Here is a 24,634-nt window from a genome sequence, read left to right as displayed (position 1 = left end):
TCTGTCTGTTGGATTTGGTGATATTTGTACAACTCTGTAATATATACTCTTCATTGAATTGTATACTTAAAATGTGTGAGTTTTATGGCATATGAATTGTATCTTAATAAAGCTGTTTAATATATGTAGAAGTTATTGCTGGTCAAAAAAATTAACCTCTTTTGATGACCTAATCCTTTGGTTGTGAAAAGAAAACCTAAGAACAGGAGGATAGGTAGGAATGTATGACTCAGAATATTTACTTTTAAAATTAAGACTTGAATACTTATTCTTTTTAGTTAGAATTAAGCAAATTTTTTAGGTACAGAGAGACTGAAATTCAAACTCAAGTTCTATGATTGATTTTTGGAGTAAATTTGGCAATTATTTCAACTTTCTAACCCCCTTTGCCCCCCATTGTTTTTTCACTTAAAAGAAAAGTAACATCTAACAAGGACAAAAGGACCTTGAATAGTTTGATTTAAGAAAAGATCTTTAGTAGGAGTAGTTATTAATTTAAAGTCACAGAGAAGAATGTCTCTCCTGTTTTCCTTCTGGCCTTATGAAAGGCAATGATTATAAGAACATTTTTAAGACTTCTAAACCTCATTATAGTTGTCATTTTGTGCCTTTTGCATTGTTTCAAAGGGAGTTTATGCAAACATTTTAAATAGGCCTATGTACTTGTATGGTGGATGTGTGCTCACAGACCTGCTAATTCACCCTATGTGCAGGGTCCTATTCTTTATACAGAGGGTTCCTTTAAGTATACATTAAACCCATAACAATGATGAAAGTGTGCTGAAATAAACATTAGTAGCAGTCTTTAGGGAAAATAGAAGGAGGAGTTTTCAGACAATAATAAAATTGGAATACAACCAGTTGTACAAGTCCTGATGGGGGAATTATAGAGGTAACCATGGAAGACAGTTGCAGGGATATGTTTTGTTTGTTGATTTTAGAACCAGATGGGGTTGTTACTTCTTTTAGCTAAGTGGTTTCTTTCCTAATCTCCAGCTTTTTCTTTACATCCAGAACCTCCCAGTACAGGATCACAGGACTATCTCAAGTATTTGAAGCAAGGGATAGCTCCACTAGAGGGAAAACAAAAGCTTCTTCACAGCAAAGGAAACAATCAAGAACATGAAGAGAGAACCTACAGAATGGGAGAGAATCTTTGCCTTCTGCTCCTCAGATAAAACATTAATTTCCAAGATACATAAAGAACTCAAAAACATTAACATCAAAAAACCCAAATAACCCAATCAATAAATGGGCAACAGAACTAAACAGGCACTTCACAGAAGTATGAATGACTAACAAATATATGAAAAAAATGTTCAACATCTCTAATACAGAAATGCAAATTAAAACTACACTGAGCTTTTATCTTACTCTGAGGACCTAGACTGACTCCATAGTGTAAGCAAAAATAACTGAAAACAGTAGCAGAATTTGGAGCAAAAAGTATTAAGCAGCCGTGGAATGGCACATTTTCAGGAGAGAAAATGGCGACTGGTTACAAGAGAGGTATGTTTTTATAGGTCTTAATGAGAGTTAATCATAGAATGTTTAGTGTGACTTACTCATTAGAGACTGACAATCTCTGGCTAGGTAGTCAGGAAACTAGTTGTGCAGGTTAAAAATTTAACTCAGGGAAGAAATTGTAAAAACTTGAAACTCATTGTGAATGGAATAAAAATCCAGAGCCCAGAACCCATTTGTTTGCCTTCCGTTCTTCCTCTCCCAGATCACACTGTCCTCCTTTTCTCCCTGGGAATTGTCATTTACCAGTTCTTGGGGGATGTTGTTTTCCATATCCTGCACATAGCTTAGCTATTGTAAATTGTACTGCTATAAACATTGATATGGCCATATCACTGTAGTATGCTGATTTTAAATTCTTTGGATATGTGTGAATAACTGGGTCAAATTGTGGTTCCACTCCTAGTTGTTTAGGAGTCTACATACTGCTTTCCAGAGTGTTTGCACCAATTTGCAGTCCCACCAACAATGTAAAAATAAACCCTTTCCCCCACAATTATTGTTACTTGTATTCTTGGTAGTTGTCATTTTGACTGGAGTAAGATGGAATCTCAGTGTAGTTTTAATTAGTATTTCTCTAATTGCTAGAGATATTGAACATTTAAAATGTATTTGTTGACCATTTGCATTTCTTCTTTTGAGAAGTGTCTGTTCAGTTGCTTTTCCCATTTATTCATTGGTTTTTTTTTTTTTTGGTGTTAAGTTTTTAGAGTTCTTCATATACCCTGGAAATTAAAGCCCTATCTGAGGAGCAGAGGGCAAAGATTCTCTCCTATTCTGCAGTCTCTTTTTTTCATGCTCTTGATTGTTTACCTTGCATTGGAGAACAAATGCTCTTTTCAACAAATGGTGCTGGGAAACTTGGAAATTCATTTGCAGTGGAATAAAATTTAACCACTGTCTCTCACCCTGCACAAAACTCAACTCAAAGTTGATCAAAGATGTAGGAATTAGCCCAGAAACACTGTACCTGCTACAAGAAAATGTAGGTTGAACATTCCAATGCATCAGTTCAGTGACTGACTCTTAACAAGACTCCTAAAGTAGGTTCTCCCATGCCGTAGTATGTAAAAATATTTTTCCTTTTTATTGCTAATAACATTCCATTGTATGACAATACGGCATCTTGTTGATTTCTTCACCAGATGACAGACTTTTGAGATGTTTCCAGATTTTTGATATTAGCAATAATATTCCGATGAACATCCATATATGAATCTTTGCTTATATCTACTCTTTTTGTCTGTGATCCAAGATTGTAAGATATTTCTTGAGACTCAAATGAAGTGGTTATATCTTCTTTCTGGCATCATGATAAGCCTCATAAAATCAAACTATGTTGCAGAATGACTTCTTTAGACACCTAATCTCATCATCTATCTATTTTCACTACTCACTGTCCTAAAGGGTATTGTTGCCTTCTGGTTCATTTTGTCTAATTAATATAGACTTTTGTGTATGGTCTATATTAATATGGTCTATGCACCTAGGCAACTATATCTAGTTTCATTCCAGACATTGGTTGTTTCAACTGCAATTCATGGAAATAGAAGTTCTTCAATTTTAACAATCACTGAGTTGAAATTTGGGATCCTCCTTACCCTTGGTGCTTTGAAGTATAACATCCATAGATATCGATGGGTCCCTGATGCCTACCTTGCTAACTAATAGTAGGACTATCATGCTACTGTGTGGTTTAGAAACTGATCTGCCTGTTACAACCACTTGAGCTACATCACTCATATATATATATATATATATATATATTTTTTTTTTTTTTTTTTTTTTTTTTACAATGCTGGGGATTGAACCCAGGGCCTTGTGCTTGTGAGGCAAGCACTCTACCAACTGAGCTATATCCCCAGATCATCACTCACATTTTGATACCAGGGAAAAGGAAATCTAAACTGAAATCTCTGAGAGGGATTCCAGACACTGGAATGAAAGGAAGCCAAATGCATTCACTAGGGAAAAGATTAAGAAAGTTTTGGTTCAGAAGTAAGACACAAGCTTCAATTTAGTAACTATGTAAATTATTTATCAGTAATTAAATTGATATTTTGATGTAGTCTGGCCCATTTGTTTTATCTCAATCATTTCTGGACATGGGAGGGAAATGTTTAGTCTCCTCAAACATCAAGAAGTCAGGAATAGTAATCACAGAAGAAAAGGATGAAATTGTGAACATTTTAGAAAAAAAAAAAAAGGATGAGTGTATAGCAGGATTTTTGAGTACTTCTGAGTAAGAGTTGACTTGGTGGCCCATGTTTGTGACTGTATTGGGATAACATAAAGGATTATGACTGAGATGCCCAGAACCAAAGGGAGTCTCCAACCAAAAGACACAGAGGCAGCTGAGACTAGCCTATCCTTTAGAGCTTTATTACAGCAAAATTTTAATATAAAGATAATGAGCGTCCTTTTGTTAGTCTTGACCCACAGACAGTTGCTGTTAGCTGATTCACTGGTTTAAACAGTGATAACATTCTCGAAGCTTAGAGTAGATTTGGGAAGGCATTTACAATGCAAAGAACATTGTATAAAGCACACTAAAGAAATAAAGAGATATTCTGCATAAGATTTTTTTTAATACCAGTAAGTTTGTGGGAGAGTTGAAAAATAGGTGATTCATTAAATTATCTGCCATTTTACTTGCTAAAATAATAATTCTCTGTACAGAACCCTCCTTTCTTTGAAAACAAAAACACTCAGCAATGGTCATTGTGGTCTACTAAGTTTTTCAATGTATTTTAAGAACATTTTCATCAGGGTGTATTTCTGAAGGTGCCATCTCATTTTTTTCCCAGTGCCAACTTGGAGGAGTAAGAGTGCTCAAATTAGTCAAGTTTGATGATATAGGAGCTGAAATGGAATAATATTTGTGATGTATCTCATTTCCAGGCAAACACTTTGGGTTCCTCTTTTGCTCACTTTTCTAGGATTCTTCCTTCCTTGTCCTTGGCATTTTAATCTAAACCTAGGTTTTTATAGTCCCCTCTTGTATCTTTATTGAAAGATTTTATCCCATCACATAGTGACTATTTGTTCTAGGTCAGTCATCTCCAGTATGTCTTATACCCCACAGATGCAGACATTATAATTATCTTATTCAGTACTATATACACTTTGGCTAGCATTAGGCTTCATAAATAGTAAACAAGTAACGAATTTTTGATGTTGCTCCAATGTCTGCCCTTTTGACTTGTGTTCCGAGCTAGTTCTTGATTAAATGGTTCAATAAAATATAAGTCATGTAATAATCCAAAATGACGATGTGAGAATTGTCACAATTTCTTTATTCGTTATTGACAAATTGATTAATTTCAGCAATACAAATTATTAACTGACAGTTGAAAAGAATCACTGTGGAATGGGATGTTCAGAGAAGATATTATTGAAATGGTAGAAAATGAACAAAAGTATAAGGCATGATTTTCACAAAAACAGAGTGGATTAGAGAAAACTTTTTTTTAAGTCAAGGTCATACAGAACATGTGTTAGCTTAAGAATAATCTAAAGGAGAAAGGACAGTTCCCTTAAGGAATACTTTTAAATAAAGCAGTACTATATCTGTGGTAGTTGGAAATGGTCTACAGATTTTGGGGCACTCCCTTCAAAGAGTGGGGCCTAATTTCTCCCCCACTGAACATGGGCTAGATTCAGTCACTCCCTTCTAACAAATAAAAATAAAAGATACATATCTTTGGAGATAAGATCATAACAGGCTCTAGAGAACCCTGGTGAGACCCCCTTTAGCTCACTTACTGTGAGAGAAGCAGCCCCCATGGTGTGAGGATATGGAGAGGTCCCTGCAGTAAGGAGGAAATGAAGTCTCCTGCTAACATCCAAGTACCAAACGGCTGCCTTGCAAGGAGATCTTACGTCAGATGACTACTTCCCTGGATGACAGAGACTGCAAACCCAAGAGAGATCCCAGAAGGCTACTCCAGAAATACTACCATCAGACACAGTCTAAGAAAATATATTATTTTGTTCTGAGGTACCAAATATTAGAGGACTTCATTGCATTGCAATAGATATCTAATATAATACCCCATGTAGATGATGCAGAGGATCCAAGAACTTCCAAATAAGGGACATAGGGTCGCCTTGAAAAGACAATGTGGTGATATTAGCAACTGTGGTAGTAAATCAGGTGATTGCATATTCAAGTTTCATTTATATCTTAGACAGCTAGGTGTTGTTCCCCCAAATACCTTTTCCCTTTAGTATTTGTATGGACCATTAGGAAGATATTCTACCCAGGTCCCATCAGATACCACTTGTATCATCTTAAGTTAAACAATGAATCAATGATTCACTGAATGAATGGATATTACTATGGAGTGGTAAAAGTAGGCGTTATTATTTTCCAGTCATTGTTTATATCTGTGAATGTTCCTCAGACTTCTTCCCTACTTACCCCCAGAACATTACTACTATTGATATACAAGGCTCAACTACCCTGTGCCTTCCTTTTCTCCCGTAAGCAAATAAGGACAGTAATAATATGTATTAATAGAAATGATGTTCGGTCTGCATTATTAACATATACAAAATATTTAGAACTATAAATCGTGCATAGGCAGGTGTCATTATACAGAATTTTTTATTTTTCAGTTCTTCTTCTAAAGTAATATACCACAAGAAAGTGTAAGGGTTAGATATAGTTTCAGAGAACCTTTATTCACATTCTTCTTATGTACTAGTAACATGTCATAGAACCTACCTGTTAGGATTCTGTGAATTAACTTAGACAATACATGCAAACTTCATTGGCATATACATAACTACATTATCATATACATAATAAACAGAACTAAAATTTTAGCTCTTAGTGTTTGAGTGGATAAATGCAAATAGATTTCTAGCTTGAAAAGAATTAGATTAAATGTAAAAATATAAATACTAAAATATTCCAAAACCAAATAATAAATATTAGTATTTATTTCAATTAATTTCAAATATATTCAATTTTTAGGAAAGGGAAAGTACCTCAGTAGATAGAAGTATCAGGCTCAAAAAGTCTACATATTTACAAACTTCATTCTGACATGATGAGAATTCAATTGAGATTCTATGATGTTGATACCAGATTTCTCCAGTCAAAGATAAAAAGCTATAAATTAAATTATTTTGTAAAAAAAAGACATAGTTAAATCCCCAAAGAACTTACACAATGAGTATAAACTTATATTTACCAAACAGTACAATACTACTCTTAAACTTGACACCTTGTCAACCCTAATTTTTAGGTTTACTGTGTACTGAGAGATATAATAAAAAATAAAAATAAAAAAGCAAGGCATAAATTTTAGAAGGAAGAAAGGGAGAAAGAGAAAAAGACTCATGGTTTCTAGAAAATGGTGGCTATATGATAATCAATAAAAATAGAGTTCTCACTAGTACAAAGTGCATGAACCGAAAATATACATACTTTTTGGCAAATGGAAAAAGGAAAAAATGCTGGTTTAATCTAAAAAATCTTTGTAAAACTTGTAATCCACTTCTCTGACTATTCATCCTTTACCATGTGACTATAATAAAAAATACGTCTAAGAAAAAAGAGACAGTAACTTTGCCCAACTCACCATTTAGTAATAAACCAGATACACAAGGATTTAGTCATTGGGATTTTCCCAAACGATTTCAGAGAAGAACTACTCTGGGACCTTACAGCAGAGACGGGTGAGCCAGTTGAGTTACCATCTTCCTCATGGCCACTTTTACATCCTTGTTTCTTAAGGAATAAATCAAAGGATTGAGGGAAGGAGTGATGACATTGTTCAGCACCTGAACAACAGAATCCAGCCAGGGGCTGGAAGCAGGTCTGAGATAGACGAGAATCACTGGTCCATAGACCAAGAGGATGGAGGTCAGGTGGGCACTGCAGGTGGAGAAGGCTCTGCGCCTGCCTTCAGAGGAACGGATTTTCAATATAGAGAGAACAATGCGGGTGTAAGAAGTGAGGATGAGGAGAAAACACACCAGGGCAACCACACCTATGTTGGTGAAACTCATCATCTGTGCTAGAAAAGTGTCTGCACAGGCCAGGGACAGCACCACTGGAATGTCACAGAAAAAACTGTCCACCTCATTGGGCCCACAGTAGGGCAACCTAAAGATGAGGAACGCCAGGACACTCCCATGCACACAGCCCCCCAGCCACGTGCACACTGTCAGGCTGGTGACACCCTGTGGTTCATGATGACTGTGTAGCGCATGGGGTGACAAATGGCCACAAAGCGGTCATAGGCCATCACCGTGTAGAGGAAGCACTCAGTGCCACCCAGGGTGTGGTAGAAGAAGACCTGGGAGGCACAACCCTGGTAAGAGATGATGTGGCTTCTCCCCACCAGGGAGGCCATCATCTTGGGGGAATTCACAGAAGGGAAGAGGATGTCAAACACTGACAGGTTTCCCAGGAAGAAATACATGGGGGTGTGCAGGCTGGACGAAGCCAGAATGGTGGCAAAGATGAGCAGGTTCCCCAGCAGGGCCAAGAGGTAGAAGGCCAGAAACAGGACAAAGATCATGTTCTCCAGTCCTTCAGTGTGAGGAAGTCCCAACAGGACGAACTCCTTCACGGAGGTGTAGTTGTTCATGCTCGGGTGCAGGGAGGCCTGAAAGCAAAGCAACAATGGTGACATAAGACCAGGAGGATCTGAGAACACCTTCCCCAGAGTGATTTCCCCCTCAGGAGTGGCTGCCAGCAAGAAGGCCAAGGAGGGAAAGAGACCAGCAATAAATCTAGCCTTGTAGTTGAATTGTGTGTTAAATTTGGTCTCAGCTTTTTCATATGTTAAATGAGAACAATACGATAATATCAAGACTAATAATAATTAGTCTTACTATCTGTTTAATTTAGGTTCTTCCAATCTGTTTTGTTATAGAACACACTTGCACATTTCAGAGTCCCCTGCCTTCCCCCAAAAAAGTTTGTTTCAGGGACTTCCTTTTGATATCAGCCAAATCATTGTAAATAAGTCAACTACCCAAATATGTGCACAGAAAAATCTGAACCCAATCAGAAATGATATACACCTTGCTACTCATGTTGCCTCTCAACAATACTCTTGACTTCCTTCATCATTTGCATTCAAGAGAAGAGCTTAAGTCATTCTAATTGTAGTGAGATGAAATCTTAGGGTGGTTTTGATTTGCATTCCTCTAATTACTTGAAATGTTGAACATTTTTTCATGTATTTGTTGATCACTTGTATATCTTCTTCTGTGAAGTGTCTGCCCTTAGTCCATTTATCGATTTTGTTCTTTGTATTTGTGGTGTAATGTTTTTTAAGTTCTTTATAAATTGAGGTTAGTGCTCTGTCTGAAGTGCATATGGGAACTCTGTAGTTTCATTTTTCGAATTCCTGATTGTTTCCTTTGCTGAGAAAAATGTTTTTAGGTTGAATACTTCCAATTTATTGATTCTTGCTTTCATTTCTTGCGCTCCAGCAGTCTCGCTATTCTCAGTCTCTTATTCTTCCAAATTAATTTCCTGATTGCTTTCTCTATTTCCATGAGGTATGTCATTGGGATTTTAATTGGAATTGCAATGAATTCTGTATAACACTTTTGGTAGGATGGCCCTTTTGACGATATTAATTCTACCTAACCAAGAACATGACAGATCTTTCCATCTTCTAAGGTTTTCTTTAATTTCTTTCTTTAGAATGTCTCTTATCATGAATGTAAGCAATAATTAGTGTTGGAGAGGATGTGGAGGAAAAGACACACTCATAAATTGCTGGTGGAGTTGCAAATTGGTGCAGTCACTCTGGAAAGCAGTATGAAGATTCCTTAGAAAACTTGGAATGGAACCACCATTTGATCCAGTTATCCCACTCCACAGTTTATACCCAAATCAGCACACCATATTAATGCAGCCACATCAATGTTTATAGCAGCTCATTTCACATACATAGATTGTGAAATCAACCTAGATGCCCTACAATAGATGAATGGATAAAGAAATTGTGGTATATATGCACAATGGAATATTGTTCAGCCATAAAGAAGAATGAAATTATGGCATTTGCAGGTAAATGGATGGAGTTGGAGAATATCATGCTAAGTATAATGAGCCAATTCCAAAAAACCAAAGGCCAAATGTTTTCTCTGAAAGCAGATACTAATACATAATGGGGAGGGGGGATAGGGAAGAATGGAGGAGCATTGGGTTGCATAGAGGGAGGTGAAGGGAAGGGAATAGGCGAGGGAAGAAAAGATAGTAGAGTGAGATAAATAATGTTACACTATGTACATGCAAGAGTACATGAATGGTACGAATCTATGGCATGTGTAACCATAGAAATGAAAAGCTGTACTCCATCTGTGTAATGAATCAAAATGCATTCTGTAAATATAAAAAAAAATAAAATAAAAAAGGAATACACAGGAGCTCCAGTGGCACAAATGGTGTTGGCATTCTGAAATGAGTGACAGTTCTTCAGGCATTCCTTCTGTTAGTATGTTTTATGATACATGCAGATGATATATCTTGGTGTATCAAATACTTATTTAAAAAGGATTAACCAATCTTCAAAAGAAAGAGCATACAGATCACACTTATAATCTGCTCACACACACACAGAAAGTAGACTGAGTCTGGGAGAAGGTATTGCATAGGTGATAGAAATAACCACAGCACCACTCTAGAAATTCTCTGTCCTCAGTGACTCTCTCTGTAATACCAATAGTTGCAAATTTCAATAGTCTTAGAACTACTTAGCTTTGTTAATTAATATCTGTACTAGATAGTCCTAAGAAACAACTTGAATTACATTATTCTCAAGTTACAGTTTCTTCATTTTTAGGATTCTACCTTATCCAAATTATTAATATGTTGCCACAAAATATAAATAATTTTCCTCTGCTGTGACAAGTATCTGCTCAACAAAAACTATGATAAATATGAGCGTATTATCTTATTATATGAGCATATTATCAGACTACAGCTCTGTTCATTTCCTACACCATTTCAATTTGACACAGGTTAAGGTTTATGTCACAGATAAAACTCTCACTAAATACAATGAATGGCAAAGAATGAAGATGTAAAGGAAGCCAGAGCTCCTTGAACCACTGCTGTGCTCAGCCAGGTCCTGTGCAGGCTGGTCCTGACCTACCTGTTGGAATAGTCTGAGATCCTGGCAAAGGCAACAACAGGGTGTGAAAAGACTCATTTGCAGCCCAAACACTATCCACACTTCAACTTCAGGCCTTGGCAAGTTATTCAATTTCTTACATTTTGTTTTGTGTATTTCTGATAAAAATTAAAAATGAATAAAATAACTAGCCATTCCTTGGAGAGGTCACTTTAGAGTTATATAAAACTGATGCCTCACACTAATCTGCCTACCCTACTGCTTTGGGAGACTTGAGCAAACTAGCCTCTCTGAGCCTTATCTGTTCCAAAGAAAAAAAAAATGAATATTTTCTGCCCTATAGAGTATTTGTGAGGATTGAGAGAAGGAAGATGAAATATTTCACTTGGTCATTTGCACTAAGTAGTAAATGTTTAACAGTTAAACTTTGTGCATATAAGACTGAGGGAAAAGTGATAATGTAATAGTAAATGCATTGCTGATATGAAGATATAATTAGAGAAAAACTGAAACCATTCCCTTTAAAAATGGGAACAAGACAGAGATGTCCTCTTTCACCACTTCTATTCAACATTGTCCTCGAAACTCTAGCCAGAGCAATTAGGCAGACCAAAGAAATTAAAGGGATACAAATAGGAAAAGAGGAACTTAAGCTATCATATTTGCGGATGACATGATTCTATATTTAGAGGATCCAAAAACCTCCTCCAGAAAACGTCTAGACCTCATCAATGAATTCAGCAAAATAGCAGGCTATAAAATCAACACGCATAAATCCACAGCATTTTTATACGCAAGCAATGAAACAGCTGAAAGGGAAATGAGGAAAACAACTCCATTTGCAATAGCCTCTAAAAAAATAAAATACTTGGGTATCAATCTAACGAAAGAGGTAAAAGATCTCTACAATGAAAACTACAAAACACTGAAGAAATAAATTAAGGAAGACCTTAGAAGATGGAAAGATCTCCCATGTTCTTGGATAGGCAGAATTAATATTGTCAAAATGGCCATACTACTAAAAGTGCTATACAGATTCAATGCAATTCCAATTAAAATCCCAATGACATACCTCACAGAAATAGAGCAAGCAATCATGAAATTCATCTGGAAGAATAAGAAACCCAGAATAGCTAAAGCAATCCTTAGCAGGAAGAATGAAGCAGGGGGTATCGCAATACCAGACCTTCAACTATACTACAAAGCAATAGTAACAAAAACAGCATGGTATTGGCACCAAAATAGACAGGTATATCAATGGTACAGAATAGAGGACATGGACACAAACCCAAATAAATGCAATTTTCTAATACTAGACAAAGGTGCCAAAAATATGCAATGGAGAAAAGATAGCCTCTTCAACAAATGGTGCTGGGAAAACTGGAAATCCATATGCAACAGAATGAAACTAAACCCCTATCTCTCACCCTGCACAAAACTCAACTCACAATGGATCAAGGACCTTGAAATCAGACCAGAAACCCTGCATCTTATAGAAGAAAAAGTAGGTCCAAATCTTCACCTTGTTGGCTTAGGATCAGACTTCCTTAACAGGACTCCCATAGCACAAGAAATAAAAGCAAGAATCAATAACTGGGATAGATTCAAACTAAATAGCTTTTTCTCAGCAAAGGAAACTATCAACAATGCGAAGAGAGAGCCTACAGAGTGGGAGAATATCTTTGCCACTCATACTTCAGATAGAGCACTAATTTCCAGAATCTATAAAGAACTCAAAAAACTCTACACCAAGAATACAAATAACCCAATCAACAAATGGGCTAAGGAAATGAACAGACACTTCACAGAAGAAGATCTACAAGCAATCAACAGATATATGAAAAAATGTTCAACATCTCTAGTAATAAGAGAAATGCAAATCAAAACTACACTACGATTCCATCTCACCCCAATTAAAATGGCGATTATCAAGAATACAAGCAACAATAGGTGTTGGAGAGGATGTAGGGAAAAAGGTACACTCATACATTGCTGGTGGGACTGCAAATTAGTGCAGTCACTCCGGAAAGCAGTGTGGAGATTCCTTAGAAAACTTGGAATGGACCTATCATTTGACCCAGCTATCCCACTCCTTGGCCTGTACCCAAATGACTTAAAATCAGTACACTACAGAGATACAGCCACATCAATGTTCATAGTGGCTCAATTCACAATAGCCAGACTATGGAACCAACCTAGATGTCCTTCAGTTGATGAATGGATAAAGAAACTGTGGTATATATATACAGTGGAATATTACTCAGCTATAAAGAATAATAAAATCATGGCATTTGCAGGCAAATGGATGAAATTGGAGAATATCATGCTAAATGAGATAAGCCAATCTCAAAAATCCAAAAGAGGAATGATCTCACTGATAAGCAGATGATGACACTTAATGGGGGGTGGGAGGGGGACAAGAATGGAGGAAGGAGGGACTGTATAGAGAAAAAAGAGAGGTGGGAGGGGTGGGGGGAAGGAAAAAATAATGGAATGAATCAAACATCATGTAAATATATGAATATGCAAATGGTATGCTGTTACTCCATGTACAAACTGAAACAACATGTATCCCATTTGTTTACAATAAAAATAAATTTAAAAAAAAAAAGAATAAAAACCCCTCCCATACCATAAGAGCGGGGAAGGAACTCCATGTTCTGTGAGTACTGGGCTCTACCCTGAGTCCTTTATTTGTTCCGACCTCTGCTCCTCAGCACTGCCACTTGGGTTAGTATTATTATGGCATTTCATGGAATAAAATGAAAAGAAACCCAGGTTCTAAGAGATCACTGTCACAATCGACTGGATTTTTATTAAGCGTCTTCTACTCTTCTATATTAGGAACTGACCTATATTCTGGGGAAAAATAGATAACACGACAGTCTCTCCCCTGTCTATATGATGAGCACACTCAAAATCACATATTGGAAATGCCATAATGGAAGTGGCAACACAGGGGATCTCCCTGAAGGAGTCAGAGACAATTTCATAGTGATGTGACTCCAGATGATTCTGAAGGAACAGGGATTTTCCAGTCTTCCTGTCTACCCAATGCCCTAATCTTGTACTGTTGCAAATGATATTTCCGATTTCCATGGAAACTCCCCACAGGCTAATTAGAATACAGCTTTATAAATTTTAAATAGAGCTCAAAAAAAAAAAAGAAGATATAATTAGAAATGGATTTCGAAGGGTCCTTAGGATTTTTTAAAATATTTTATTCTTTTATTTATTTTTTAAACTAACACCTAAAAACAGCATATACTTATGCAATTCTAATGTTTTCAAAAGCAGAGAAGGCTCATACATTGCTAGTTGGGCTGCAAATTAGTGCAGCCACTCTGGAAAGCAGTGTGGAGATTCCTTAGAAAACTTGGAATGGAACCACCATTTGAGCCGGCTATCCCACTCCTTGTCCTATACACAAAGGACTTAAAATCAGCATACTACAGAGATACAGCCACATCAATGTTCATAGCGGCTCAATTCACAATAGCCAAACTGTGGAACCAACCTAGATGTCCTTCAATTGATGAATGGATAAAGAAACTGTGGTGTATATGTGTGTGTGTATATATATATATATATATATATATATACACAATGGAATATTACTCAATCATAAAGAATAATAAAATTATGGCATTTGCAGGCAAATGCATGAAATTGGAGAATATCATGCTAAGGGAGATAAGCCAATCTCAAAAAACCAAAGGACGAATGATCTCTCCGATAAGCGGATGATGATACATAATGGGGGGTGGGAGGGGGGCAAGAATAGAGGAAGGAGGGACTGTATAGAGGGAAAAGAGGGGTGGGAGGGTGGGGGAAGTAAAAAATAACAGAATGAATCAAACGCCATTACCCTATGTAAATGTATGATTTCACAAATGGAATGCCTCTACTTCATGTAGAAACAGAAACAACATGTATCCCATTTGTTTACAATAAAAAATAAATAAATTATGAAAAAAAAGCAGAGAAGGATACACAGGGCAGGAAAATGCTATTTTCTTCAGATTCAAAACATTGTGCTGTGTAAACTGGCAGAAATGAAAGAACATTTTGTGAATTAAAAATGCCTGGATTTTCCTTTAATCCAAACCTCTCTGCTTCTGACTCAGTAATAAAACTCACACTGCTAAAGGGTTCAGATCTGATCCAAACCTGATCCAAACCTGCCTCAGGCAAAGTGCAAACATCACAAATTACCTTAGATTCACTCAAATTCTCCTCACATGTCCTGGGCAGTCAGTATTCTACACCACACCTGCATGCACACCTGTCCTCAAGGAAGGATCTCGCCACAGTTCAAGGAAAAATTAACAAGACAGGCTTCACCTCATCCTGAGAAGGGTCATTTGGAAACACTGAATTTCTACCTCAGAAGACTTAGATAGAACTCACAGGATCATTTCTCAGAGCAACAGAAGATGGAATTGTTCTCCTGCAGAAAGAGTTAACTATATGCTTTCTTCAATTCTAAGTATTAAAATTTATATGATTTATAAACTTTTCAAGTTTGCCCATCACCGCACTCACCAAAGTTTGCATTATATCACCTGGTCTTTAATAAGATAATGGAAATGTGCATACCTATTAAAGGAAGTTCTTATGTGCATGAGATCTGTAGAAGTTAAGAGTGGCAATAATTTCTAATTTTACTGAAAAGTAGGATTTCTGAACAAACACGCTATCTCCTTCTATGTCACCCACCTCGCCCTACAAACCATTCTGCACACACACACACACACACACACACACACACCCCTTCTGCTCCATGGCTTCATTACTAAGTGCTGGCTCACTACTGAGTCACTGAACTCCACACAGGTAAGAGTCTCTTTAGACCCATGAGTCTCCTCCTTGCCTTGGTTCAGCAGGTGAAATGACCAGGACACAGAGCACCTCAGGAGGATGGAGGAGAACAAAGAGCTGTGTGAACAGAGCTGGATGAATAGAAGCAGACAGAGCTGCAGACACCTACCAACTGATGGAAAGCACTGTGATGCAGGTAGAGAGGGTTTTTCTTAAGTTTATAGGCAAGAAGAATGAGTTCATAAAGCTGAAACTATTTTACATAAGTTTCTGTGGCATACAGCCAAGATTTTGTGCTGTATCCTCTTGAATCCAAGACATACATTTTACCCTCAGCTGGAATTAGTCCAATCCTTAGATTCTGAATGTATAATAACTTTTAACTGGAAAGTATTAATGGACTTGGATTCTTCGGAGACTATATCTCCAGTGGCCTAATCCCCATACTCAAGACTAATGAGCAAAGAGAATAATTATAAACTTTTGTTTCTTCCTTTATAGCTTATCCCTTTCCCTCCATTATTTTACACTCTGACATATTGATTGTGAAAGTATTATAGATGTTTATAACCTTCTAATTTTATGAAATGTATTTATACATTGTTGTTATCTATAGTCACCCTATAGTGCAATAGTACATCAGAGCTTTTTGAGCCTATCTATTTGTGATTTAGGCCCCATCAATCAAACTTTGCCTAGTACAAATGGCTGTTATTGAAAAGATTAAAACCAATGCTGACAAGGATTCAGAGTAAAGGGAACCTCTGCACACCATTGGCCAGAATGTGAATTAGTACAACCATTGTGAAAAATATCATTGGAGTTTTTTCCAAAAGTTAAAAATAGAACTACCATAGGCTTGAGCAATCCTGCCACTGGGAATATATCCAAAGAAATGTAGTTAGTAAATCAAAAAGGTATTTGCCCTTACATATTCATTGTAGCATTATTCCCAGTAGACAAGAAACAGAAACAATCTAAATGTCCATTAACTGATTAAAGGATAAAGAAAATCTGTTGCATAATTTTTCCACAAAAAAAATGGATTGAAGTTCTATCATTTGCAATGTGATTGGAAGGGGAGATTACTATGTTAGTGAAATAAGCCAGACAGGGAAACACAAGTACCACATGATCTCACTCCTGTGTGGAACCTAAAATAGTTGATCTCATGGAAGTTGAAAGTACCAAGGTGGTTATCAGGGAATCAGAAGGATAGATGGGAGGTGAAAGCTGACCGGTGGGTACTGAATTACAGTTATACAGGAATAAGAAGTCCTGTTGTGCTTTTGTCCTCTTGGGTGATTATAGAAAACAATTCCAGGCTGTACATTTCCTAAAGCTAGGAGAAAATATTTTTAAAGTTTTCACCCTAAAGAAATGATAAATAAGAAGGTAGGTATGTTTAATCTGATTAAACATATAATGTATACACGTATCTGAACATATCCTGGTGCCCATTAATACATACAATTCCTTATATTTTTATGCATGAGTTTAAAAATAAGTCGAAAAACCAGGCCTGATGGCACACGCCTGTTATCCCAGTGAGTTGGGAGGCTGAGGCAGGAGGATTGGGAATTGAAAGCCAGCCTCAGAAAGGACGAGGCACTAAGCAACTCAGTGAGACCCAGTTTCGAAATAAAATACAAAATAGGCAGGGGATGTGACTCAGTTGTTGAGTGCCCCTGAGTTCAATTGCTGGTACTCCCCAAAAAAAATAAGTTGAAAAAAATTTAAAATGAGATGTTGTCAGAGTGCACAAAGGTAGATTAGGGAGTCTGTGAACAAATTACTTTTACTGGCTGCCCAGAAAAGAAGCACACAGACCTATTAGATATGTTATGGCTAACCCCCTTTTTGAAATAATACAAAAGCAAAAACATGGTCACTGTAATGAGGTTTACGGAACACTAAAGACATTCTTACAAGTGCTGCATTTCTTAATGCCAGGAGGAATACAGGCTCCCTCTCCACAGTACTGAATTAATAACTGCTGCATAACAGGAATCTTTTTTCCCCTAACATCTCATGCAGACAGACTGTTCAAAGCCCTTTTATTTCATCTCTGCATATCCTCTTTAGATGTTACTTTCCTTTTAACTAAAAAATAGGGTTTAGAAAGCTCCAGTCATTGCCAAAATTTACTCCAAAATCAATCATAGGCCTTGTACTTGAATTTCAGTCTATCTAATTTACAAGTTGACCTCAGTTCTAACTAAATGGAATAAATAGTTTGAGTCCTAATTTTGAAAAACAAAGAAAACATGCTGAGTCATATGTTCATGTCCATTTTCCTGTTCTTTAGCTTTGTTTTCAAAAAGGAGAGAGTAGCCAGACGTGGTGGCACAAGCCTATAACCTCAGTGATTCAGGAGACTAAAGTAGGAGGAGGATTGCAATTTCAAGGCCAGCCTCAGCAACTCAGTGAGGCCGTAAGCAACTTAGTGAGACTGTCTCAAATAAAAAGGACATCAAAAATACAAGCAATAATAAATGTTGGCAAGGATGTGGGGAAAAAGGTACACTCATACATTGCTGATGGGACTGCAGGTTGGTGCAACCATTATGGAAAGCAGTATGGAGATTCCTCAGAAAACTTGGAATGGAATCACCGTTTGACCCAGTCATCGCACTCCTGGGTTTAAACCCAGAGGACTTAAAAGCAGCATATTACAGTGATGCAGCCACATCAATGTTTATAGCAGCTCAATTCACAATAGCTGAACTATGGAACCAACCTAGGTGCCCTTCAACAAATGAATGGATAAAGAAAATGTGGTACATATGCACAGTGGATATTACTCAGCCTTGAAGAAGAATGAAATTATGGCATTTGGCCATAAATGGATAGAACTGGAGAGTAGTATGCTAAAGTGAAATAAGCCAATTCCAAAGAAACAAAAACTGAATGTTTTTTTTCTGATATGTGGATGCTAATTCACAATAAGGCATAGGGGGAAAAATAGAGGTATTTTGGGACTAGACAGAGGGGAATGAGAGAGGGCAGGGGGCATGGTAGTTGTAATGATAGTAGAATGAAATGGACATTATTACTCTATGTCCTTATATAATTACATGACCTGTGTAAGTCTACATCCAGACAAATGAGAAGTTATACTCCCTTTATGTATCATGTGTCAAGATGTATTCTACTGTCATGTATAACTAATTAGAACAAATAAAAATAAATTAAAAAGTAAAAAGGGCTGGAGATGTGGCTCAGTGATAAGGTTAGGCAACCTTGTATTCAAGTTCAATACCAAAAAAAAGAAAAAAAGGCAAAAGGAGAAAACAGGTCATCATAAGAGCTTTAATTTTTTTTGACCAACAATGATGGTTTTGAACAACTTTATTGACATATAAATCACATGTTGTAAAACATCTTTTATGTGTGCAACTCAGTGAGTATATTTTTACAGAGAGTATGAATTTACAGAACTATACAGTTATCACTACAACATAATTTTAGAACATTGTCTGTAACATTTCTCTCCCTAAAAAGAATTTGCAATCATTCATACCACCAGCTCTTGGAAATCAGTAATGTTCTTTCTATCTCTGTAGACATATTTTTAGGGCGTTTATTTAATAGAATAAAAATAACTTTTTTGATCTGGCTTCTTTAACTGAGCATAATACTTGGAAATTCGTCATTGCTATTACAGATTCAGCAGCAGTTTTTGTATTATTGTTGTTGATGAGCAAGTTTTCATAGTACACATATTTCTATTTCCTGAACCATAAGCTAAAGTTATATTTCATTCATAGGCCCCTAAAAGATTATTGGTAAAAATTTAGAAACATTTTGAAGATCTCAAAATCATTATCATCATCATATAGTAAAAATGAATTATTTTGGATTGTGTCACATATGAAACATTTCTCTGTGTGAGTTGTAGGAAACAGCATGTATTTCATTATCTAGTTTCAGTTCTTTATCTTGCTTTCTTCCTTCTGAGTCATTATAAAAAGCAATTATGAGTTAGCTAAAATCAGAACAACACTGAAATAATTTGTAATTAGTGATATTCCCCAATCATCTATTATTTAATTACACTTTTGACAAACGGAATATTTTATTTTACATATGTTATTCCAAGAATTAATTCTTCAAGGGCTTTACACATGTCATAATTACTATCCACCACTCATACATGCTCTCTTTCTTACACACACACACACACGCACACACACAGGAAAAATTTACAATCAAACATGAGACTGTGTACATAACATCCCATTTCAACTTCAAAGAATTGCTTATAACAAATTGCATCATTTGTTATAAGTGTGCTTCTCAATCCCTTAAATCATTCATTGAACAAGTATCTACCACAGAATATTTCAGCAGCTGGTCAGATTAAATCAATTTCATAGATATTACTCTTAAAAACTTATACATGATTTATATAATAATTTATAGATATATCATTTTATGCAACATATAATAAGACCAATGTATGATATATAAGGATAAATAAGATATTATGTTCACTAGAATGCATGTGTTACTGGGTCAGAATATTTTACTCCATGTAAATGTTCAATGCAAACTACTCTCTCTGAACACTTCTTGCTGAGTCTAAAGTTAAACCAATGTGAACTTGTTTATAACCAAGTTCTTCATTGTTAAAATAATTAGACACACTTTTCTTCACCATGTCAGTATGACTGTCAATAGGTCAAACTGTCCCTGTTTGTTGGTATTTGCTCTCCGTGGACAGTAATTTTTATTGTTATTTAAAACCTTTATCTTTTATCTTTATCTTTATCTCTATCATATGTTGACTCAGTGCTCCATATCTATCTTGTCTAGTAAGTTTTAACTCAGTACAGAGATTATATCTGTCTTACCCACTACTATATCTTACTGGTGGAACTTCAAATAAATCATTGGTGTTATATTAAAGACTGCCATTCTGATTTAATTATGTTCTAGACCATTCATTGACTAAATGTTAATAATGTGTGAATCAAGTAACAATTCAAAATGATGATATAACAATTGCTGCTAGTTTTATATTCCTTAATGACAAGATCATTCATTAAACAATAAAAACTATTAGCTGATAAAAGAAAAAAGTCTTTGTGGAATAAGTGAAAAATTGGTAAATCTTACAGTGTAGGAAACTTAAATAAAGAAAATCATGCACGGAAATACATATTGCAGGATATGTCTTCAATATGTGAAATAATTCCAAATAGAAATACCACAGAAGTTTAAATAAGGTGAATATATACCAATGGTGGTTATAAATGTGTCTATAAAATTTTTGACAATCCCTTCAGAAAGTAAGACCTAATTTCTCTCCCACAGTGAGGGGGCTGAACTTCATCTCTCCCTTTCAACAGAGAAAACAATACACAGGGTGCTGGTATGTTTGGAGACAGGCTCTGAAGACTCCTGCTTAGACTCTTCCTTGGATCACTCACAGGGAGGGAGGCAGCTGCCGTGATGTAAGGACAGGTAGGTGGCTACGTGAAGAGACCCCTGTAGTGATGAGGAACCGAGGCCTCCTGCTAATAGCTCTGTCCTGAGCAACCATGAAGGATGATATTGATAGATAAGAGACAGATATGAATGGTGGGAACATGAAATTAAAAGAGAATAATCCTGTAAACTGGACCTATTGTGATGACCTTCACATGTTTGATTTTAAAAAGCAATTTATTTGCAGCCCTGACTGGTTTAATTCAATGGGATATGTTACTTTCCTCACCTAATAACCTGTTATTGCAGAAGAAATACAGGCCCCAAAATACTCCTCCCAGATAGTAATGGGAACACTAGGTAGCCTGAAAGAAGGTAGGAGAGACTTTTTTTGACCTTTACACAGACCAGATTCCAGAACTCAGGGAGATGATGATTAGAAACAAGCCCTCCAACCATGTAATCTGTAAGAACAAGTTCCAATTAGAGCCAGTTAGTGTGGGCCAAAGTGACACAGAGTGACCTTGGATTTTTAGCATATCATTATAACAGTAAAATCTTCCCTCCATCGGGTAAGACCATGTGCAAAGGGGACTTGAACAGTCTTACATAATTCTGCTGTCAGTCAGAAGTCAAAAGGTAGTTCTGGTTAGGACTCTCTGGAAAGTTCACTCCAACTCCTATAATATAGGAGGTAAGAGGGGAATTCTCTCCTTATCCTTTCTGAGGACCCACTCTCTCCCTCGAGAATGTTCCCTTTTTCCCTTTCCCTGATTCTTCTAATAAACTCATGCCTTCTACTCTAGCAACATATCAGAAATCTTTCCAGCATGATCATTAGAACCAATCAACAATGACCACCATGGCTGCCTTGGCTCTGCAGAAGGCCCTTGCTCTGTAACAAGATGCCTGAAGCCCTGGCTGAGAGAGTTGCATCTGCAATGCCACTTTAGATTCTGAGCTAAGACCATCCAACTAAGCTACTCCAGTGTTCTTGACTATTGGAAGCAGTCTAAGACAATAAGTTGTTTTGTTCTAAGCTGCCAAGTTTTGGAGGAATTCAATGCACCACAATAGATACCTAATACTGAAGTTGGTGAATAAGATCCAAGAACTTTCAAATAAGGGCAATAAAGTTGCCATTGAAAGACAATGTAGTCAAATTAGCAATTCAGCTGATCACACATACAAGCTTGATTTATATCACAGACACCTATATGTCATTCCCCTAAATACCTTTCCTCTTTTAATCTTTGTAAGGGACATTTAGCAAACATTATCCCCCTTCTGAAACCAGAGAGTTTTAAGTTAAACAGTGAATTAGTGGCTTATCAGTGTCTTAGTAAATGGATATTATTATAAAGTGGAAAAGACAGTTATTATTTTTCAGTCATTACCTGTTTCTATGATTGTTGCCCAGACTGCTTTCCTATTTATACCATCATTGTCTATATGCAGTTACTTTACCACACTCTGCCTTAGTTCTTCCACATATATTTGAGGACAGAAATCATGCATACAAATAGAGACACAGTTCAAATAGGATGATAATCGAGAACAGTAATTATACCTACAGAGAGGCAGTATTAGCTAATATATGTATTATATTGTTAGCTAATGTATGCAAATCAGCATAACAATGAATGACACAGACCAAGATATATAGACAAATGTCATTATTCAGAATTTATGATTCTTCAATCCTCCACATAAAGCAGTATGACATAGGAAAAGCTGAATGTCTGGCTATGAGGTCAGACATCCTGGCCATGAATGTTTCCTTGTTCTTAGTTTTCTTACTTTAAAATGAATATATCATAGACTTTGCCTCTTAGAAAGTACCATGAAATCGATTAGGGTAAAGGAAGAGAAGCAGGGGGAAAGGAGAAAGAATGGTAAAGAGAGGAGCTATGTTTTATGCATACAGGTATGCTACAATGAAACCCACTGTTCTGTGTAATCAATATGCAATGACAAATATTTTTTTAAATCTACCTCTTGGGACTCTGTGATTTAGTCAATAAATGTTAAGTACTTTGAACACTGTCATATACTTATTGATAAAGTTTTCAATGCTCAGTCTTATTCTAAGTGTTTGGATAAATCTAAATCCATGTGTCTCTTCCTTGAAATAAATCTGATTCAATTTAGAAAGACAACTGTTGAACTATTCCAAAAATAAGCAATAAACTTGTTAGTGTTTAATTTCAATTTATTGCACACATAACATGTTTGAGAAATACAGTTCCTACAAAAATTTAGATCCCTTTGTAAAAGTCTTTACTCTGCAAATTTACAAAACTCATTTTATCAGTTTATACAAATAGATGAACCAGCTTCTTTTCATATTTTCTCTCCAAATTTTTATTGGCGCATTATAATTGTACAAATAATAATAAAATTTGTTGTTACATAATTGTACATACACACAATTTAACAATTTGATTGGGCCAATGTCCCTCACCAGCAATTTCCCCCTCCTTGCTTCTCCCCAACCCCTGTACTTTACCTCTATTCTACTGATCTCCCTTTGCTTTTCATGTGATCATCCTCTACCCTTTATTTCCTTTTTCTTCCCTCACTTCCACATATGAGAGAAAACATATGACCCCTGACACTCTGAGTTTGGTTTATTTCACTTAATGTAATGGTCTTCAGTTACATCCATTTTTCTGTAAATGACACAATTTCATTTTTCTTTATGACTGAAAAAAAAAACTCCATTGTGTATAAGTAACACATGTTCCTTATTTATTCATCTGTTGATGGGCACCTAGGTTGGTTCCATAGTTTGGCTTTTGTGAACTGTGCTGCTGTAAACATGGTATGCATGTGTCACTCTAGTATGCTGACTTCAGTTCTTTGGGATAAATACCAATGGTGTAGCTGGGTCATATAGTGTTTCCATGACTGGACTTTTGGAGAACCTCCATACTGATTGACCAACTTTTTCTCTGAGAAATGATGAACCATGTCCAACATCCAAAAAAAAAAAAAATGCTTCAAATTGAATTATATTGTAACCTGAAGATATGCCTAAAGCCAAAGAGGTTGCAAACTGAGTGTTGTCAGGTAGAAAAGTGAAACATCCTAGCTTGGGGCATGTAAAACAGTGTCAAAGGACCTTGTTAAACCAAATCCTAGGTATATCCATGGCTGAACTTTTGAACAGACTTGTCTGTACAAACCTACTGGTTTCATGCTGACCTGGGGAGCAGGGCTAAACTGCAACTTCTGGAATGAAATACATGAGCTGTCCTGACAGTGTGTGAAACATTCTCCTTGCTTCCTGAGACTTCCCAATGCCCATATTCAAAGATGCTTGATTCAGTGTCTTCTTTTTTAAATCCTAAGAGCTCCCCCTGCAAAAAAATGTACTCTTCCTTGTTTTGACTAGATGATTTTTATATCAGTTGACAGTACAAACTGAGATCTACCATATTTACCAAACTGTGCAATCTTACTTTTAAATTTTATTCCTTATAGAATACACCTTCATTGAAACTCCAGAGTGAAAAGGATTTCCATGCATGTATGAGTTTGTTGGGATGAACCCAACTACTATGTATTACTATAAAGCTCTAATAGAAAAATTAATTGAGAAATAAAAAGAAAGGCCAGAGTGATACTGTAATAGAATAAAATAAGGCACAAATTTTGTAAAGGAAAGTGGGGGTAGATGCAAGGATAAGACAGTCCATGACCTAAAAAATTCTTAAAGCCATAGAATAAATGATCTAAATAGA

At 36.2% G+C, this 24,634-nt stretch overlaps 2 protein-coding genes across 6 annotated transcripts in view; both read right to left on the bottom strand.

Annotated features, from left to right (window-relative positions):
• LOC306640364 (olfactory receptor 8B3-like) overlaps positions 1 to 24,634 on the bottom strand; it is a gene marked incomplete at both ends in the record, with an annotated part of 204,322 nt that overhangs the window by 64,028 nt on the left and 115,660 nt on the right. The gene's annotated exons all lie outside the window — the stretch shown is intronic.
• Positions 7,198 to 8,129, bottom strand: LOC306638592 (olfactory receptor 10D3-like; the record flags this gene model as incomplete). The annotated part of the gene is given in 2 exon segments (XM_079101794.1): positions 7,198 to 7,715; positions 7,718 to 8,129. Coding segments are annotated over 2 exon segments (930 nt in total).

This window comes from Sciurus vulgaris (genome assembly GCF_902686455.1).
Source record: "Sciurus vulgaris genome assembly, chromosome: 11".
NCBI lineage: Eukaryota > Metazoa > Chordata > Mammalia > Rodentia > Sciuridae > Sciurus > Sciurus vulgaris.
This window is presented reverse-complemented; position numbering and strand designations above follow the sequence as displayed.